The following is a 21,858-nucleotide window of genomic DNA, read 5'->3' on the forward strand; positions in this document are numbered from 1 at the left end:
CTGTTTATCTGTTTGTTCTGTATTTTTCACACTTTCTACCTATTCCCCGCCCCTTTCGCTTCCTGCTCGCTGCACTTTTAAAACAAATAGAATAGAATCGGACGTTCCCCCCGCCCCATCCCAATAGTCGTTCCGATTGAATGATAAATCACCGGATGGGGAAAGGTTTCCCTCGACTCCGCGCGGTCCTGGTGTGTTGTTTGGTGCATTCTAAACATCGCCATCATCCCAGGCAGCCTCCCGCTTCCGGAAGCCGTGTTTTGGGGAAGGTGTGAAATTTCACACCTCGCCCAGACACACACACACAAACACCACACCACGTCCGTTCTGACGACTTCATTAGTGTGTTCTTGGGGTCCAAAGTTCGACGCACGGTGCAGTGCAGTACGGCGCCCCCGGGTCAGGTGCTAGAAAGAGGGGAATTAGATCCGCCGGGTCAGCAGAGGTCATACGTTCGGTGCCCGGAAGCCGTCCCGAGCGCGCCGCGTGTACATTAGTACGGACGAGCGCCAGAGAGCAGAGCACGATTATTATAGACCCCGATTACGCGTAGCGGGAACTGGGATGATTTCCATCCGGCACAAGCACAGGCCCGAACCCTTTTTTCCGCAGATGTTTGTTTGGAGCTGGTTTTTTGGGTTTTTGGTGGAAAATAATTCGCCACCCCCACCCCTTCCGGAGGGGGATGTTATCTCCTTCTTCTTTATTTTATCGCCCAACGCAAAAACGCGAAACAGCTGGAAGATCTGTGCGAGGCCCACCGGCGGACCGGGACGGGCCGGCTAGCTGTACAATGAAATTGCTCACCTATCTGGCGGCGCGTTTTCTGCTCCCGTTTGGATTGGGATGCTCCGTGGGGGAGGGCGTTTTTCCTGCGTATTGATTTCTCAAAGGTTTTGTTGTGCTACGGGGTAAGATAACGGAGCTGTTGTATTCTTCTCTCGGCGTAGTTTTGGTGGTTTTATTGGAACGGAATGTTGGGCACCCAGGTACTGTGTACCACACGAAGATGTCTTTGCAGATGATTTATCAGTTCTGGTATAAAAAAGCTCAACAAAATCTCAACAAAATCATGTCTACAGTGATGGTCAATAAGGCTATCAATTATACAGGGTTCGCCGAATAACTTTGTCTTTTAAAAACTGTTCAACTGTTAAGTACATGTTGGTTTGTGTTCGGCTCTATCTCGGTCTATGGTATCGTAAATGTTGACTTTTTAAACTTTGATTGTGTCTGGTTTGTAAGCCTAACACTTCTATTAGACTGCTCCTCGCAAATAAGAATCCAACGGTGTCTAGTCACATCTCATTGGTGGTAAAACGAATCAGAATTTCGACTTTGGGTTGTTTAATTAGATTCTTCCAATTAAGCTTGGATTCTCGGTACTTCAAAAATGGCAGTTTTGCTTATGCACAAACCCGCTAAGATGGAAATGAGATTCACCAGAAAAGATGTTTTTTCTCCACCAAAATGTTGAAAATTTGTCAGTTCGCTCATCATCCGTAAGCCGTTGTTGTAAATTACATTTTTAAACCGTACAACAACCACAACACAACAACGCATATGATGTAAACCGTGTGCCATCTTCTGTCGCTGCCTGTTATGTCCTTCACCGTTCAGCTCGGGCAGTTGCTAGTGCACAGCGCAACATAACCACATGTTTACGTCTAAGCCCCCAAACAACAATAACCGCAGCAGCAACAACAACACAAAAAATGACCCCTTCCTTGAGTGCACCTTGAGCGCAAAGTGCCTTCCAAATTGATGGAAAAAAGAGGGGGGGGGGGGAGATATCCTTTTTCAAAACGCGTGAAGCGACCCAACGGAGCAGAGGTCGGATCCGGTGGATGCGTTTGCGTGGCCTTACCCCTGATAAGAAGGCGCGTTGGAATGGTGTGTGGTGGTGGCGGTGGCGGCGGGGTGCTTTGGGCTTCCTTCCTTCCTTCTAACCCGCTACCGCTCTTCACCTCCCCCAACGACCTAGGCTCTAGGCTGCGAGGCACACAGGTTGTTCCAGTTGATCAGTCAACCGCGGACGGATAGAGAGGCCGCATGGAAAAAACGCATTCCATCATTTCGGGGTGCCCGCCGCCATTGTGTTTTGTGCGTGGCTGAAGGGTGTTTACAACAAAACGAAACAAAAAAAAAAAAAGAGCAACCGACGAATTTAAAATAATAATTCCTCGCGCGCGCTGGCTGATGACGATGTTGCTGAACGTGTGGCGATAGAGTGTGCGTCTTTTAATGAAGTATTTTTTTTTTGTGCTAGTAGAATAAGCAGACATATTACTGAAAGAGGTTGATTGTAGCGCCTCATGAGTGGTCTCTGGTCTTTGCTACTTCTATACGACTGCTAGAGGTTTATTTGTCAGTGCCTTTCTTCTTCTCTTTACACATCTCGCACACGGTAAAGGCACAGGAATCGAAGCAGACATGCAGGTTGTACGTCCTTGCCAGTCGAATCTTCTTTTAAAATTTGATTTAAAGAGAAGCCAGTCGCACGTCCGAACGAACACACACACACTAAACGACCTCCATCAATCTCCGTCTAGGAAAACAATCAAAACCGCAGGAAAATAATCGTAATTAAAATGCTGCAAGGTCTTGCTCTGCCTGTTGCGTTTGTTTTTTGTTTTATATTCTTGCACTTCTTTATTAGATTATTTTTTTCTGATTTTTTAATTTTCTTTACTGAAATATTGTATTAATAGACTGTGTGTCAAAGGATTGCTTATGAGAATAATAGAGTGCACACAAAATTCTGCTAGAACCATCAAACAGCCAATAGGATTTGAGCTCGAATTCCAACTCGAACTCCAAACTGTTCATTGTAAATCGATGACACGCACACCACAACACAATGAAACTGCATCGTTAGTAGAAACTCCTCCCTACCCCTTCCCTTCTCCATCTTGCAGCCCTCTCTGTGGGACGAAAAATGGAAAATGCGTGGAAAAGCGACCTGTACAAACAAACAGGCGGTGTGAATCTGCTGCTGCTGTTCGTCCTTCGAGGCAGAATTTCTCCACCCTGCGGCAGATGCAGTGGCTTACATCGAGCACGTCCAGCGCGCACCACCCGTCTGCTGCATCCTTCTGGTGCGCCCCTTGCCCACCCCGGGGGCCAAGTAGCCGCCAAGGGTACGAAAGTGACACAATATGGCGCAGCATGTGCTGTGTGGCGTGCCTTTAATGGCATTGCGCACGGTTGGCGGTGGGTGGTGATGGTTTGCCAGTAATTATTACTTTAAAATTCCACCCCCATGTGCAGCACCACCACCACCCCGCTCGCCCGTCAGGACATACGTTTCGCGGCGCCCTGGGCTAGGGGTGTTCGGCTTTTCAGCAGCCGCTCGCTGGGGTGAGCTGAGTGCTGCGTTCGTGTCGTCTTCGGAGGCGTTTTACAATTTTGTTGAAGTAATGTTGGGGGTTGTGTTTTTTGTTCTCTCTCTCTTTTCGTTTTGCTACATTCGCAACGACCCGAACCGTCCGAATGGCACGAAAGGAATGCAACCGACCGGGCGAACGGGTGGTCGGTGCCACAGCAACAACAAAAAAATCCTCCGCTCAGTTACGTTCCACGCCTCGGCGACATTTTGCGTGAACGTGCGTGGTGTTTGGGCGACGGCCAAGTGTGGCTGGCACGGCTGGTTTTTTCGCTTTTTGTGTGTACTTTTTTTGTTGTGTCGATAGTCCGTGTCATTTGTCACCTGTTGGTTTGGTGTGCTTTTTCAATTAGTGCCTGTAATGTGTTGTTAATATAGTTTAGCCTTACTGCTTCGTTCTATTCTGTTGGTGGTTCCGTTTAATCGGCGCGCTTGAAAATCAGAAACCATTCCCAACGCAACTCAATCAACCTTCAAAAATCGTTTTTTTGTTGTTGCAAATGTGTGTTTGTGCCCAGTGCGCTGCTGTGCCGTGCAGAGACTGTGTTGTAGGCTGTGATCGTTTTCCCACCCTGAAGTGGTGCCGCTCAATTTGTCCTGCCTCAAGTGTGTGGACTGTTTTAGGGTAACCTGTTCCGAGCTCTGCCTCCAATTTTTCCTGCTGAGCGTTACACCGACGGCCTGATGTGGTGCCCACGAGCCGTGCGAGCGGTGGTGGTTGGGCATCGCAGGCTAGCAGCGACAACAGCTAGAGGAGGAGGTGGAGGCGGTGGAGGAGGAAGAGGAGGAGGCGGTGGACGGGCTCTGGGTCGGCGGCCCTTTCGTGGCGCTGCGTCCCGGCAGCCGCACAGCGTACGCACAGCGTCGGGGCGGCGGCAGTGTTCGAAGCGTCGGCCGGCGGCACTTGCGGCCACTCGCGGTGCCAATGGTGCTGGTGCCCGCGTTCTTCGTCGCAGTGCAATGTTTCGCCTCCAACATTGGCACGCTGCTGAGACACATTGTAGGTATACCAAGGTTGCGGGAAGGTGAACTTTTGATCGGGAAGAGTTACAGCGGGTTTTTGTTATAGGGTCGTCTCTCTGGATGATATATTTTAGTACCTAAACACAGATGAGCTATAAGTCCAAGGACTGATCCGATATCCGTAATAGAGCAACATATTGAGACACACTTCTCTGGACAATAAATCTGTATTTCGCTCTGAACCGTTGACTCTCAGGAACTGGGAAGTTCTGTGAAACCTTATCAAGGTTAAGATATCATCACTGAGGACGCTACTGGAATTGACACTGGAGCTACAATCAGAATCTAGTTTTGATATCCAAGACAAGGACCCATCGTAGGAGTAAGGAGTCTGAGGTTGCTACCGGGACCAAGATACCTTACATCTAGATTCCAACATAGGGTTGGCATTAGTGAAGAGTTCTGCGTATCAAAAGTTCGATATCTCAATGATATAAAGACTAGGAATAAGCGTATGGCCGAGGGGAGATGTTTAGATGACCTTAAATATTGCTATAGACTTGGAATATGAATAATATGGATATATAAACAAAGGCCTAGGGACAAGTACAAATTCTGAGTCAAAGCTGGACACATGCCGACTAGGAGATCAAGCTTTTGAAGATGCTAAAATATGAACGATGATCAATTGTTCATGGTGCGATGTATAATGCTGAGGCTGTGTCTCCGAAACTCCATTGCGTGGCTTTTTTACTGCATCAACATTTTTGGTATTTGTTGGAGTAACTATAGATCGGCGTCAGATGTAAAAAAAATCGAGAATCAAAAACATCTTACAACATTGGTAACGGCCCTAGGGCTCCTCGATCATTCTACCATTGACATCTGGAATTCAGCAACCTAATGTCTGGGAGTATCTTCTGGGACTTACGACATGCTCCGAGTGTGAAGTTCTGCCTCCGGTGTCTATATGTCTATTCCATTGCGTCGAATCTCATCTATCACACAGTTCCCATCACTGCTCCAGTCTATCGGCAGAAGCTGGAAGCAGAGAGAAGCGAACTAAAATAATGTTTAATCATGTACTGCAATTGATGCTGTTCCTAAGAAATCATTGCTTGTGTATTCATTGATCACATTCAAGTAACGATCGCACACTCACGCGCTCAGTGAACAGCGGAGATAAAGCGTACCGCGCTCTCAAAGCGCCTAGATTGGTGTGTTAACATCCGTGATATTGCTGGTGGTAGATTTTTTGCACAGGCAGTGTGCGAACTGGAAAGGGGTTTTTTTGCTGTTGCTGTTACTGGAACGTTAATTCCTACACTTTGTGTTCTATTATGGAGGTTCCGTCACAATTGTCGCGTTCATTTCGAACCCACAGACACGCACACAAGCACAAATGAGACCAACAAAAAAAAAAAGAACGCTATTATAAAGAGCAAAATAGCAGTTCGCTCGGCGGCGGTTGGGGAAGAATCAGACTGCAAAAAATAGGAGGGTAGAAATGAAATGGGGCCACCGTAAATTGCTAGCGACAAATTCCATCTCCCGGTCGTCTCGGGGCCTGATCGACCCGAGCCAATCTCTTGGCCGTTAATGGCGGTGGTGCGGTTTAGGTGGTGTGCGTAGTTTTTTTTTCTTGTTCGTTGTTTGCCCGCTGTCACCACAGTCGGAATCTGTGGTGCGCCTCGCAGCACAAAGCAGGAGTACAAATTATCAAACTCTGTCTCTTATCGCTCGCCAGCCGACATTATTTGGATGGGAAATAAAATACAACAAGCAAACAACGAAAATTAACTGTTGATTTCAAACATACAAAAAATAGGCTTCACCAAGCGACGAACCGAACAAGCCGTCTAATCGAACGGCAAAAATGCTATCAGATAAGAAGCTGATGCATTGTATATATATGTGCGCTGGGAGAGGAGGTCGGCTAAATCCGGGCACGTCTTGCTTTACTCGGTGGCACTGTTGCAACCTCTCCTACTAATAAAGACCCGCTCAAGGGAGGGTCACATAGGCTTTTTTTCTTGCAGGTTTCATCAAAGAAGCGAAAAAAAAAATCGCTCCGCTCTCACGTATACACGCTTGGCGGTGCACATAATTCGTGCCCATGATGACGCTACCATGGCTTCCCCTCCCCTCCCTTCCTACCTCCGCTGCAGCTCGGTAAAATCGTGCCATTTTGGTTGGCGCAGCGCGGGGCGTGAGTGTATTGCAATCGCAAATCCGTAACCGAGCTATATTCTTCGTGGGGGCAGCAGGGCAAAAGGGAGCTCGAAGGGGTAGGGTGAATTGGATTTTCGTTGTGCATGTGTGTGTGTGTGTGTTTGAAGCGTTGCTTAGCTTTCCCCATCCATCCCAATCCAAAAAAAAAAGCTACACAACTCTCGATAAGAGCCGCGAGCGGCGCTGGAACGTTTGCTTGATGCGTTTTTGTAACGCTTTTTTGTTTAATTTTTTTTTCCTGCGATCGTTTGGCTACCCTTTTTGGTGTCAACTACGTGCGCACAATCACTTATCGAACGGGGCCCCGCCATAGTGACAAAGTGACAGGCCGGGTGCATATGTGGCTACGGCGCTGCTGCGTGCGCGCACTGTGCGGTAGGTTAAAGGTGGTCTTTATTTTATCAACTTCGTCGCCTGGGATAAGAATTTCGTAGCCAGCGTTGGAGGGAGCTGGCAGCGGGGGAGGGGCGAGGGTGTATCGATGGAGTGTACTAATGAAGAATGAAGCGTCTCGCACACCTGTGTGTGACGGCGACACCGTCCAACACACCGCCGGTTGAACCAAAATCGAATGGAGCGGGTTCGTCGCTTGCAACGCGCTCGGAATGTGAATCCGAGTTGAAGTCTTTTGTTCGGTTTCGGTGCTGCCGAACGGCGAAGGCGAAGGCTTAGCATGCGGAAGGAGGGGGGGGGGCAAATAATAAAACACACACACACATAGAGACACATTCGCAGACGCGGAAAATCAAGCGAAGGGGAAACACACTTTGAATGATAGTAAATGGTAGTGTGCTGTACCTGCCGATGGATGGGCACGTAGCGCATTTATTGTTCTCGGTGTGCTGCTTCTTCTGCTGCGCCTCTTTCCCCCGTGTTCGGTGCGTTGTGCTCCCCATGCCTTCCCCCCCAATCACAACCTGCCTGCCTACTAGCTATTGGCTAGTTGTGCCTCGTTTTACGGAACTAATTAAAATCTCATTTCCAATCCGAGAGCTGTGTGTCTGGCTTCCTTCTGTTCGGGGTTGTTATGTCTGATTTATCTGAACGGTTCTGCATATGCCTCTGTGTGTGTGTGTGTGCTTAAATTCAACCACCATCCGGTATGGTACTCCGCTGTGCTCGGCGGAGGTTGTTTTTATGCCATTTCGTTCGTTCGGTTTGAAGTTTTTGCCTCCGTCTCTTCCTCTTCTTCTTCTTCTGCTGTGCAAATGAACGGCACCGGAGCGCGCCTCCTGTATGCAATCGAATGCCGAGCAGGCAACGAACCTGCCAAGCGGCCATCGTTGATTGCGCGCACCTCCTTCCCCGCGTTTGCCACACCACCACACCACGGCACGACGATCATCGTTTGTGATATTCATGTAGGCGATATTCGAACGTGCAGTTTCTGCAGCCGTTGTGTGTGTGTGTTTTTTCTGCTCGTGTGCCCTCTTGCTTTGGCTTCCCCACGTGTGCTGCTGAGGGGGGTGAGGTGGGGGGGAGGCACATTACATGTGAAACCATCATGTTGCGCGCGGCTCTCCGTGGTGTGTAGCGCCGTGTGGCGGCCGACCGCACATTGCGTACGGGTCGAGGAGTTGCAACAGTTGCACGGAGAAGGCGGTTGGCAGGGTGGCGTGGCAACCTTCGGCAGCCCGCCTAGCGCCGAGGGGGGAGGGGGGAGGAAGGGGTTTTTTGAGGGTTGCCATTAGTGTGCGGCTCCCGCGGCAAGGCTTCGCGCGCACGATCACCTTTTTTTTGTTTAATTGATCGATTTGGGCGTATTCTCATGGTGTGTGTGTGTGTGTTTGACTGTGTGAGTTTGCTTGTTTAGAGGGCGAGAAGAATGAAACCGACAGTCTGTGACGAGCGTGTTTGGTTGGTGGCAATGGTTTGGAATGTTTTTTTTTGTTGTTATTTTGCTTGTGGAATTTACTTTTTATTAGGTCTAACTGTAAGGTCGTGGCTGTCGCCAGAGTTGATTAGATAATGAATGGCAGCGAGCAAACGGTGCACTTAGAAAGATCTTAAATCTTCGGTTGACAGTGTCAGATCCTCATAATGAAATGTTAAACACGTAAAATATGTTTCAAACAATACTTAAACGGTTTCAGGTTCGTCGCTTATGCTACGTTTGACAGATATTTCGCAATAAAATCCCAGTTTTGAACTAAAAATTGATGATTAAAGCTGTCACATGATTATTGCGATGAGAAACCCTGTAATCCGGTTCGAAGGACCAAATTAGGCAATCCAAAGTAGCTTGCTTTTCATACCCAAAGCCAATTACCACTAAACGAAAACTCACTCAATCGAGCTCCAAGGACCGAAAGCAAAGAACCTTAACATGCTTACCTCAAATCCCCCCCCCCCCCTCTGTACCGGAAGATGAGCGGCTTTCACCACCACTGTTCGGCTTCAGCACGCCGCAGCGGATGCTAATAACCGTTGATGAACGAGTACGGGCTCGTCTTCCTGAAGCTCCTGACCGAGTTTTCCTTTCACTGACCGGTGGCCGGTTTTGCTGTGCTTGATTAATACCTTTAATGACATTCCTAGTGCCCCCCGCCCCCCCCCCTTTCTCTCCCTACTTTGGCGAGCATCACACGCTGTCGCGTTGCATTGGAGACGCAGCAGCAATTAATCGCGCACACTGATTTGTGATGCGTTATGAGTGCGCGCGTGCCCTGTCGTCTGGTGGTCCCCTCTCCTCCTCTTCCATCCGGTGTATCTGTTACACAGCTATGCCACATTGTCCCTGTTTTTATGCTGTTTCTTTTTCTTCTCTCCCCTGTGCTCAACCAAACATCCAAACACTTTCTCTCACGCAGTGTGACGGGCGCACTATGAGATCGCTTTTGATTTGATGATGTGGGACGCTTAGTGTGTCACGAAAGCAGAGCGCAGCAGACGGGAGACGAATGCGGCGGCTCGAATCAGGCCTTCAGGTTTAGCTTCCAGCCTCTCGCGGAGCGCTTCTGCGGTTTTTTCTGCTGCTTCCTTTCCCGCCGGACCGGTTCGGTTCGGTGTACCGGTTTGGTGTCCAGTTCCTGTGCTGCGACATCCGCTGGGAAACAGACAGCTCTGTGTGTGTGTTTTTTTTTTAAATTATTATCTTCTTTTAAATAAGCTACAAAAGCGAAAAACAATCTCGCCCAAGGATGTGCCCTTTGTGTTGAAATGCAAACCAGAGGGCGCACTGGGAAGAAAGGGGCGTCTACTGTGTCGCAAGTGCGTTGCCGGCGTGCCGAGGACATTCTCCACACTTGCTGCCTCGTCGCCAAATGCACCTGCCTGGGGGCTGTTTATGTTTAACTCCCTCGACGACATATGCTGCATTTCCGTTTTTGGGAACGCCACTTACCTTGCCCTATTTTAACACAAACACACACTCGTACGCAGACACTTATGCAATCGGGTTTTCCTTGATGAGGGAGGCAAATACGATTTTTACTAATTTTGGAATAATTTTGCTCGAATTTACTACAATTAAATAAATAAATTACAATTATTTTAAATACTATTTTTTCTCTCTCTGCTGGCCACTTAAACGGTTATGAGTTGGACAGCTTAAACTTTCGTTCCCAAAACGTGTTTATATGTGTGTGTGTGTGGGTGGGTGAACTAAGGTAGCCAATTGTCAATCCGATGTGTGGTGTGCTCTCGTTCGCGACTGGCGACTTGACTGGGGAAGCTTTAGCGAAACGGGCGGCCCTGCGCGCGTGGCTCACCTTTTAAAGCAACCTTGACGGACTTCCTTTCCTTAATATCTGCCCCTCAAAACAAAAAAAAGCCTGTACAGACGCACGCAAACCTCCGCATTTAAATCGCGCACCGTAAACGGCCAGTCGGACCTGGTGTCGCGCGTCTCGGAACTGTTTTTTTTTTTTGTATTTTCGCTGCGTCATACCCGCTTCTTTTCGCTTCCAACTTTTCGCATTAAACACCTTGGGGCAGGCAGAGGGTGGCTGGGGAGGGTTGTGTCGAAAAAAAAATGCTAATAAAAAAGGAAGCAAATATAAATTGGAAGCAAAAAGCACCGGCACAATAGAGGGAAGCATGACAGAACACGCGCACACACAACCGGGGGAAACACGTTGGATGATTCACTCGACCGAGAGCTATGATCACTGTGTGCGTGTGTATGTGTGTGTGTGTTCGCAATAGATCCTTTTCGGTGGCCTTAATGGGAGGGGTGGTGTCTAACCAAGAGGGACAAGCAGGTGGGGCAATTTTGCATTTTTGTTTTTTGATTTGTGTGTCGCTATGCCCACATTCCTCGCGCATTGATGGATTCATGCGATTGTCATTGTATTAATGGAGTTTTTGTTGTTGTTGTAATTATTTAATTCGATTCCATCCCATGTTCGGGGGGATGTTCGTGACCCGCTTCAAATCATTATGGGTGGAGTTTTTTTTTTACTGAAGCGCGATGGAAAACGGTCAGCGTATCTTCAGGCAATGTTTTAAAATGGATTTTCTGTCGATATTGCTAAATAAAATCACCATTTTTATTCAAATAGCTTGTGTGAATACAAAGAGATTTTTTCCAATAATGAGTTTGTCATTATAACTGGAAAAACACTTCAACCGATTTGGAGTTCTAAAATCTCATTAAGAAAATTTCCAATTAGGTATTATCATTCCAAGCAACAGGTGAGCTACAGTTTAGCATCTTCATCCGTTGCATTCATTCGGGTGCCTTCCAATCACGGTGGTGTGCATTATTATCTCGAACGCTGTAGTGTGTGTGTGTGTGTGTAGTTCGGCTTACTTTCATTTGCTTTCCTTTCCGCTTGTTGCAACGCCTGCACAGTTGCCGCAGAAGGAAGGCCCGCGGCTGCATCTGAGCCGTGTAATTATTTTCCTGCCCTTTTGACCTCCCCTCCCAGCACACCGTCCCGTGTATGCCTGGTTTCGGTGTCGCAAAAAAATACAAAAAAAAAGAAAAAGGTAGAAAGCGGAGTTGTTCAAGAAGAAAAAGGGTCGCTTTGCTGGCGCTTCTTCTGGCCAAACCTGCTGGGGTCATGCTCTGCGGGAGGTGGATGGGGAGGAGAAGAGCAAACATTATGGCCCTTAGTGAGAGTGATGTGTGATGGTACGGCTGTGTGCACCGCGCAAAGAGAGACGACAGACGCGACCCCATATTACATTTGATCTTGATGTGTGTCTTCATACACGAGCGAGCGCGCGCGCGCGCGAGGTTAGTATGTTAATTATTCACCACTACCGTGTATGCTCTGCGTGTGTGTGTGTGCGACCTTTAAGCCGGGCGAGAAAGGTTAGCCTCCTCCGGGCTTGTTTTGCTTCTTCAGCGGCGGCGGTGGCGGCATGTTCGCTCGATCGCTTTTCCCGGCAATGTGAAAGTGGTGCTGCGTATGCGTGCGCGCGCACGGTCGCGGCTTTCCTGTTGCGATGTTGATAAGCCATCTACACCTGCGAAACCGCTGTGTTGTTTTCGACGTGGGCGGGTGTGTGCTATCGTGGGTTGATTGTTTTGGCGGTTTCGGCCGCGGATGGGGGGATTTTTGCGCTATTTTATCACTCTAAGCTGGCGCGGAAGTAATACGACACCCCGCGTGTGTGTGTGTATGTGTTACCGTTTCATGATTCAGCGAAATATTGGCGTGCGGCGGGCTTTTTTTTTTGCTGGCGAGGTGCTAATAAAACGCAACGTCAACGGCTATTATTATACAATGGGTGTACGTGATGTTGCTAGGGAGTTATTCCTGCCAACAGGGCGAGGCTGGAATGTGGAAAGAGAATGAAGCTGCTGCTCAGCAGGTTGAATTATGTTAGAACATGTTCATTCCTTGTGCTATAAAGCATTAAATTACTGTTTAAGTTATAAAAAAAATGTTACAGTTTTTATAGTTTGTGATATAATCAGGATTGAAATGCCCCCAACATATAGGCAATTTGCGCAACACCTTAGTTGATCCACAAACCATCCAAAGTGTCATCTTCAATTACTTCGACAGTGTCGCCATCTACCTACATAATAATGCAAACCTTGGGGTCAAAGGGTGTTTGTATCGGCTAATAGGTGGCAAACATTTGTATGTCAGCGGAAAGAGAGGAAGTTCCATAAAGCCATCGTACAAAATCTAAAATGTAACCATCGCTAGCGTAGCATCGCACCATGTAATAAGAACTCCCCTGGAAACATCCGATTAGAATGGTGATGGTGATGATGCTGCAACTAGAATTCCTGGACTTTAACGTATCGGAATCTTCCCTCCTTCTCAATATTGAGAATTCCTGCCAGCTCTATTACATGCTACCATGAACCCTCTTAGACAGTGCTGAAATCTGCTTTCACCCGAAACTTGAGATGCGAGATATTCTGATGAGAGGGATCATACAAATTCAAATTGGATAGTGTTTTAAAATTAGAAATTTGCTGGAATTCTCAAGTCAATCAAGATGTGAAAATTAAACGTGATGATTAAAAGGTATTGGAAACTGTTCAATCATAACAGCCATTTTGTTGTTTTTTTTTTGGGTCGAAAATTACGAATTTGACGATTAAAAGGTGTTGCTTAACACCCACAAAAAAAAAACAAAATCAACGACCTTATTATAGTTTCAAAAAAGCCACGTATTATGAGCTCGAATGCATGTTTTATTCAGTGACATGAATGACTGGTTAAGAAATGATACTCTACAACAACTATTAAAGAAACTCTATTACAGGGTTTCCCACGATTTATTGGTCAGTTCCCATGATTTTTTGGTGCGTTCCCACGATTTTTTGGTCGTATCCCATAGATTTTTGGTTCGTTCCCATAATTTATTGGTATTTTCCGATTGGATATCAATACAATTGGACCAAAAAATTCTGCGAAACGACCGAAAAATCGTGGGAACGCACCAACAAAATATGGGAACCCACCAAAAATTGATGGGAACCGACCAATAAATCGTGGGAAACCCTGTATTAGCATATATTAATAAGTTATTTTCTGATTCTGAATAGTATTGCCAATACACTAAAAAAGTGCACGCGATTCAAATAGTGAACAACGCGCCGACTGTCTAGAACTTGCAGCAATGATCGTCCTGCCTGAAGGTTTCGTCGATGAAACAGACACTTTTCTGCTTTGTGGTGTTGTTTTTACATTATTGCCACAGCAAGCAGCATAATATGCAGTGGCCTCCAAAGGTGGATGAGCTGATTGAATAACATCCTAAATTACATACACACACACACGCTTGTGGATGTCTTTTTCCGCAACGACGTGTGTGATGGCCGATCGTTTGATCGTTTCAGATATTTCAAAACCGTCGCGCGCTCGGTGTGTCGCCACTGTCGCCGCGTGCAGCATTAGTTTCCATCCACTTTTCGGCCACGTAATGAGCCGTCGCTCGCTCCCCCCCTACTAGGGCAGCACGCTTTTCCTCTCGTACCACACGAGCGCGCACGGTGGTGGTTGAACCAGCATGAACAATAACATCGTTTTGTGACAATACTAATGGCGAGCGCGATGGCATTACGCCCGCTCCCCGCCAGTGGCGCAAAACTAATCGCCATTACCGGAAGCCGTCCATCGGTGCCGCTGCGCCAGCCTGTCTCGAAGACGCTCGCGCGTCATCGTTCGACGCCGCCGGTAATGTTAATTGCATCCGACGCCCCAATCCAAAGCCCGCTGCGCGCGCTCTCGCAAGATTGTTCTGGGCGGCCGTTCCGCGTTGCGCAATCGAAATATCGCTGTGGCGCTCGGTGCTGTGGTAGTAGCCCTAGAGCTGTGCCAGCATTTATAATGTTTTTTGTTGTTGTTGTTGTTGCGGGCGCATGTTTTCACTTCGGGAAAAATTGAGAGCCAAAACAAGAAAAGGAAAGAAGACACCAACGCACACACACACTCACAGACAGCAGGAGGCAGCGCAAGAGCGGTTGCGATGGATGCACGCGAACGCTTTGCGGCGATTGTTACGTGATAAGGCGCGATTTGGAGGTTGTTGGTTTTGCGCGAGATCGGCCCAAGGAGACGGCTAACGTAATGATGGTTCATTTCCTGCCCCTCCCGCGCTCCTTCGCTTCCCCATTATCCTCCCCCTTCTCTTGCCAACCACCGTGCTGCGCGATCCATATCGCCGAAGGTGATGGGATCTTGGCACCCCAGACAGGGGAGGACGGGGTTTGCTGTTGTGATGGACGAATTAATCGTTTACCGTAACATAAGTGAGCATGCTGCATATAAATTATTAACACACAACCTAAGCAGTTTTGTGCAAGCCAAAACATCGTGTGGTTGCATCAAGCGAAGAAGAATTACAGCAATCAAGGCAGAAAAACCTCCTCAATTTCGTATGTGCATGTAAGCCCCGGTTCACATACATCAGCCTGGTTACGCGCTCGCGAGCATTTATGTCGCATCATGCGTCGCCGATGTCGTCCATCACGACACGATGACCCCAAACGGGTGTGCGCGGACAGTCACCAAAGTTTCCGCCAATTTTTCACTTTCCCTTTTTTTTTGTTTTCCTCACCTTTGCGAAAAGTTACACGCCGAGCAACAGCACCACCGTGTGTGTTTGCGTGTGCGAATGGGCTTTTTTGGAGTTGAATTATGTATGCCCCAAAGCTTTTAAAGGGCACAGTTTTTAATGCATTCAGTTTTGCGCTCTGGCCTTGGGCGGTGGAAAGAGTATTGCTTAAGCTGCGGGCTGGGATGTGCATAAACAAGGTTTTGCAAAATCTGAATGTACATACATGTACATCTTTGTCAGTTGGTATCAACACAAATAATATTGACAGTTCTAAGGTTACAGCAATTTTTGCTTTATTCCACGTGTTCGTCATTTTAAAGAACCATTACTTGTTAATTTTGTTTCCGCTTCAGTTTCTCAAATAAAGACGCCTTCAGAATCCACCTTTTTATTGTATATAAGTTTGACAGTTCGATTGGCTGAAATGACGTCATCCGTATAAAATCAGACGTCAAACTTGTCTCTGGGTTTTAGCTAGAATTTGATAGAATTTGAACTCAACCAAAATTTTAACAAATGCTGTTTGGTTGTTTGCTTCATCAGCTTCTTTCCTCATATTTTATTGAAATTTACTACTGAAGCATTGTTCAGAAAGGGTGAATATGTTTCACACAGTTGCCTAGATTGGCATCCAATGTGTCCCAGGAGCGTTATCAGAGCTATGCGTGCATGCCCGTGCAGGCACAATTATCCACTTTGCTTGCAATTGTGCACATGAAAAATCCCAATTCCCCTTTGCCGATTGTCACAGCTCGATTGGCGTGAAAAAGGTTTTTCGCTTACGCCAGTGTTGATGTCACCTGTCGATATTATATTGTTTTGCCGATGGCATCACGCGCACAGGCTCTCGGTGTTGGCTGGCTGGCCCCGTTACCATGCGGCCGTCACCGTTACATGACTGCCGAGCCCGATCGCGCACATAATCATTGTTACTGTTGCTGCCCGATTTGAACCAACCACCGACAGCGGGTCGTCTTCAGCGCGCTTTTCCCCTTTAACTTTAACAACAACTTCGCTTGTGACGTGTGTGACGTTAGAGATGAGCATCAGGCGTGCTTGCGTGCGCGCGAAAAGAAAAGCGTTTGCGAAGAGCCGCGAACGAAAAATTGAAAACGACTCGATTGAATCGGATACAGATCGTCAAACGAAAATTCGAACGCCCAATATTACGACCCCCGCTGGCTCGATGATTGGTTCGACGCGGCGGCGGCACCACGGTCCAATTTCCTTGGACATTTGTGCGAGGAAAGGCTGGGTTTGCTATTTTTGGAGTGCCACGGACCAACGTATGACGAAACTGGCGCGTTGAGTGGCAGCGAACGATGGAAGAAACCTATCGTGGAGCTCGCTCGCCAGGAAATCGAATAAAGTACCGCCAAATTCGGCTCGACTCGACACCGCGTGACGTTTACACACCATACCGCGTGACGTTTACCGTGTGTGTGTGTGTGTGAGGGAGTGAGAGAGAAAGACCGCTTTCTCCTCCTCCCTTCCAATAAAGAAGCGTGTCATGTTTCATTAAAACAATATTTTATTGTACCTTTATCTTTTTTTTTGGAGTCCAGTAAAGCTTTATTATTGATTATCGCGAAAGTAATGGAAAATCGAAGCTGCGGCTTCAACTCCAGCGCAGGTTACAGCAAGTGCAGCTGGAAAATTAATCATTTTGCCTTCCGTCAATGTGTGTGTGTGCGTGTGTCTATCTGCCACTGTTGTGGAACGGTTGGTGGGTTATTGATTTTTCTCGTCTCCTCCTGCGCTCGCCCAAGCCCAACCCGATTGCATCGTGCGCCAAGCTCTTCACTTCGCGTTCTTTTCCGTTACGGTCGCGTGGCACCGTGGAATGCGAAAATGGTTCGGCATCGGTTTAATTAATCAACTTACGCGGATGGTCCTTCGCCCCAAATGACCCCCCTTCCCCTTCCGTACCGTTTACGCACACAGATACAGCGCTGGGGACACTCAGTGCGCTTCTGTTGGGCGCGAGGCGTTACCACACCTTGCAGCGGACATTCCTTTCGTACCAGTCGGGGGGGGGGGGGGGGGGGGGGGGGGGGGGGGGGGGTGCGAAAAGAGTGATGTGGTGGGAGGTTTTGGATAAACGAGAGGGTCAAGAACAGGGCCGAACGGGGTGTGGGTGGTTCGGGTTGCAAACGCGTATTTGGAAACCGGAAACCGAACCGTTTGTTTTTCGCTTCTCTTCCTTCCGAGCACACCAATCGATGGCTAATTGGAAAGTGTTGCCAATGTGTTTCATTTTTTTTTCTTCGATTAGACACAGTGCCCCTTGGTGGGTGGTTGGGTGATGTAAGGGGGGAAGAATCGACCCGCCTATGACCCTGGAAATGGGAAATAATTACTTCAAATTGACTTGCTGCTCTTCATTATTCAACAGAAAAGCAAAGCAAAAGTCTCCCCAGGAGTGCCACAACACACACTTGGTGGAGCCATAATTCACACACGGGAAAGCGATAAGCATCGAATAAATGCTGTGAGGGTTGTCATATTCGTGCGCTTATCTTAAATCTTGGTGTTTTTTCGTGTTTTGATCAACTCAAGTTGCAAAGCGGTGCTGTCTTTGAGACAACTCAACCTGTAAAAGCGGCGTTTCTAGAGCATAAATGTCACAACTGACAGAAACGGACAGTGCCAAGACGAGCGCTAATTGGCGGAAAAAGTGTGTGTTTTTGTTTAGCTTATTTCAATTATAAATTATAAATTTCGGGATGGACTTCGGAAGGTAGGTCCAACTACCATTATCCGTAGCCGTCCGAAATCGTCTGGAGCTGTTTGGAGTTGTCCAGAGCCGTCTGGATTTGTCCAGAGCTCTCCAGAGTCATCCGGAGTTGAAGTTGAAGTTATCCGGAGTTGAAGTCGAAGTCATCCAAAGTTGAAGTCATCCGGAGTCGTTGGGAGTTAGAAACGACCGGTAGAAGGATGTTGTCGTAATGCATTCCTGTTGTTGCTTATTCTATTCTCAGAACCTCCGGACGACTCCAACTCCGGATGACTTCGAATCTCGGTAGAATTAGTGGTTCTGATATTGCATGATTGACTCCGGGAAGGTAGGTCCGACTAGCATTATCCGGAGCCGTCCGAAATCGTCTGGAGCTGTTTGCAGTTCTCCGGAGCCGTCTGGATTTGTCCGGAGCTCTCCGGAGTCATCCGGAGTTGAAGTTGAAGTTATCTGGAGTTGAAGTCGAAGTCATCCAAAGTTGAAGTTGGAGTCATCCGGAGTCGTTGGGAGTTGGAAAGGACCGGTAGAACGATGGTGTCGTAATGCATTCCTGTTGTTGCTAATTCTATTCTCAGAACCTCCGGTCTACTCCAACTCCGTATGACTTCGACTCTGGGTAGAATTAGTGGTTCTGATATTGCAGGAATCCCAAACTGAGTATCAATATCCGGAGTCTGATAGGAGTCGTGGATGGGCTCAAGAGAGCACATAACTACTGCTAAGTTATCAGATTTTGTGTAAGGCATCAATTTTGGACGGTGTGTCTAAATTTTCGCCTGAATTACAGACTACAGAATGTAACACAAAGCTGTAAAGAAATGCATCCAGATACGTACTTCTGTGTATCTGTGTATCTGTATGTGTGTGACCCGGTGACATATTTATCGATTATTTCTAAATTCTTCCTTCAGTTATGCCGCTCCTTCTTTTCCCCATTCTTCACAAGTTGTTCGCATTTTTGCTCCAACACTTTCTGTAGGTTACTACCATACTACCATACCCAGGCAGAGCATTGCACAAATTGTACTGAACTCAAAATATCAAAGGGTCAAGAACGGTGGAAATGCAAAGGTCTTATACCGGAACGCACCCCTGTCCTTTAGTTACCCTTTCCCCTGGTTCTAGCAACTAAATATTGCCATTTTGCACGCGATCCGCCACAGCGTATCACGGCGTATGGCCGAGCCCTTTCCCGTCGCTGCTTTCCGGTGCACCCATACAGCGCTGTGCGAATTCTGTTCACTGCAGCCGAAATGAGGATGAAGCTCTGACACCAACCCCCGGTGACGTGTGACGGGTGGAAAATCGGTGCTCCGAGTGGGGCCCACACAGGGAAAGTGCGTTTGGGTGGGGGCGTTGAAAAGCAACGAAGGGAATCAAGGGAAGAAAAGCGGGGAAATTCGGGTCAACCGTTTTATGCGCTACCGGAGCGCGTTTTATGACACACGCTGTAACTTCTCCTTGTACCACACATACACGCACATGACATTGAGGTTAGAGGGCGTGTGTTGGAAATTTCCACCGGTGAAATATTGGTCTTTTTTTTTCATTTTGCAGTTCGTCGTCTACGTCGTGCTCGTCGCGTGGAAATTGTGAAGAAGGCATGCTCCAAAAATTTCTCCACCCGTCGTTTTGTCTCGCAATAAAAAAAAGCGCGCAAGAAAGTCGCCTGGCATTGGATTTTTCAAGGTTAAGATGTCAGCCGGTGCACGGGAAGAAAGTTCCCTCGAAAAGAGTTGAGAGTTGGCACGCCCCGTGGCAAACATCATCTTCGTGACCGAAAACACAGTTTTCGACTGCAAATGCTGCAATAAGGGTGGACAAATATGAGAGAGAGAAGTTTGACGTTTCTGTCATCTGTAAGGAGCTGTGTTACTGCAGGAGCTACACAAAAGGGTCTGCTCGTGCTCCTCAGGCCTGCTGTTCTCGCCTCGGTTCTTCTCGGTTCGAACTGTCCATACTTTAATGTGCGATCATTTAATGCGCTCTCGTAGCCCTGCTTTTCCAGCATGTTACCGCGCCATGGGCAGCTTAAAATTTACTGTAAGCCTCAACTCAATCACAGCGTGCCTCAATCACGAGCTCTCCCCCCAGTGGATCATTCCAGGAGCCACCGGCCACGGGGCGGTAAAATCTATCGACGGCGTTGCGCAATCGCCCCTTCGTCGGCGGGTGGTGCAGATCGATTTGAAATTAGAAACAAATTGCAACGCGCTCCTCCTCCTGCTCCGCACTCAGGACCAAGCCGTCGGTGAGGATTAGGAAACGTGGCGGGCGCCGCAATGGCGTAAGAAATGAAGCCTTAATGGGGAAGCTTAACTCTCCTCCCACCCTCCCTCTGTGTAAACCGGCAAATCATTTGGAACGTATGGGCAAGCAAAATTGATTGTTAAGATTGTTTTCCTTTCCCGTGCCTTTCTTTCCTTTTAAATAAATTGTCCTAAAAGGAGCCCCCGGGTTCGTCGCTTGCCATCGATTAATCTATCGCAGTATCGTAGCTCGATCGGTTTACCCTCCCTACTCGTGCTGCTGGCTCAGCGTGGGGGCTGGGCTGACGCAGCCGCCTCAAAGAAAGTGGCCAGCACAACAGTGGGAGGGGGGGGAGGGGGGGGGGGGGGGGGGGGGGTCGGCGGGTAATTTCGGAGATGATTATGATTTCATTTCGATCAGTCGTCCCACCAGTCGTTGCCCCCGGGTTTTGGGTGAAAATAATAAAATCAAATAAATGACCCTTCGCCGAGAGTTTTCTTTCTCGTCTTCTCCACTCATGTGTGTCTGTGTGCTGGTAGCACCGATTCCTTTCTAATAACTTTTGTGTTCATTTTGCTTCTCTACTTCTACTTGCAGGTGAGTGTACTGGACGTATTCGAGGTGCTGGAAGACGACCGCTCGCGGGTAAATACCGATCTAATCGAATTTATTTATGCCAACTATTTTGGAAGGGATGGAAGCGGGTGGGGTGTTGTAGATGAATTTGGGATATGCATGTGGTCGCTTCCGTTTCGGCTCTCGGCCCTGTCTCTCTCTCTCTCTCCCCCCAGCGGAGAGAGGGGCATGAACTTTACTGCCCGTGTGTGTCGTTTCCATTTCTTTTGTTGTTGTGCCGCGCCCCATGCACGCGCAGTTTTGCCAAAAGAAAAGAAGGAAAAGCTCGGAAGCGCAACGGATATTTATGGCCTCTCGGTCTGCGCTGGGGCAATCGGGGGGTTGTGTGTGGCCACCTATGCACTTTCTACGCCGCAGCGCGCTGTGTGAAAGGAAATGAGGCGCTTTCAGGTGCGGTATGATTGTGGTTCAATTTTATTATCAAGCGCTCTGCTGCGGGTCAGGTCTGCTTTTTTAACTGGCTTTCTCCCTTCAGCTCTGTGTCAGTTGACGGGTTTTATGTTTGTATCTTTTTTGGGGTTAAATTTTCGTCTTAACTTTGAAGGGTTTGAAAGAAGCTGTATATAAAATTGGTTCATATGCAATGTGTACCACCATTATTTCATGTATGAAATTGTATTACAGGACCATCAGGTTGTTTGCCGCCTTTAGCGAGATAGAAAGAAAGAGAGAGATAGAGATATACGAGCAAAAAAGAAAGAAGGTAAAATGGTTGTACCCTTTTGTAGGTTCACTTCGAGCGCTGCGCACCCTTCGATCGCCCAGAAAGGCTCGCCTGTTTGCGTTCCATTGCGTTAAATTATGTTTCTGTGTGCCGCTAATTGAAAACACTTTACGACGGGCGTGTATGCGAGACACACAGCCACGCAAGCGTAATAGATGATTTATTTGGGGAAGCACTCGCAAACAGACACAGGACCGAGGCGGTGCGCACAGTACGACGAAACAAGCGAACTCTGGGAATCGGTCTAAACGACCGCTAACACAGTTGTGTCCGGAAGATCGGGCGCGTCTCGGGATCTTCTCCAACGGGAATACAGCGAACGGGGCGTGGAACGGGAAGCGTTTTCCAATTGGGTGCACCCTTATTATTCGTACACACCATGCTGGGAAGGCAGCGCGCAGGAGGGGGGCACGTTTTAATGGACAGTAAACCGACAAATTAGTAGCAGTACGGCGGGGT

General features: G+C 47.9%; 1 protein-coding gene across 7 annotated transcripts in view; it reads left to right on the forward strand.

Annotated features, from left to right (window-relative positions):
- LOC121591478 (AF4/FMR2 family member lilli) overlaps positions 1 to 21,858 on the forward strand; it is an 82,347-nt gene that overhangs the window by 15,006 nt on the left and 45,483 nt on the right. The window contains exons 1-2 of one of the 7 annotated variants that reach the window (XM_041912033.1): positions 4,272 to 4,385; positions 20,637 to 20,684. The exons of 5 other annotated variants lie outside the window; for them this stretch is intronic. In XM_041912033.1, the coding sequence (XP_041767967.1) occupies positions 4,311 to 4,385; positions 20,637 to 20,684 (123 nt within the window). In that variant the 5' untranslated portion in view covers positions 4,272 to 4,310. Of the gene's footprint in view, positions 1 to 4,271; positions 4,386 to 20,636; positions 20,685 to 21,858 lie in introns of those variants that run through there. One more of the 7 variants, XM_041912017.1, reaches the window with a different exon arrangement.

Source organism: Anopheles merus, chromosome X (genome assembly GCF_017562075.2).
Source record: "Anopheles merus strain MAF chromosome X, AmerM5.1, whole genome shotgun sequence".
Lineage (NCBI taxonomy): Eukaryota > Metazoa > Arthropoda > Insecta > Diptera > Culicidae > Anopheles > Anopheles merus.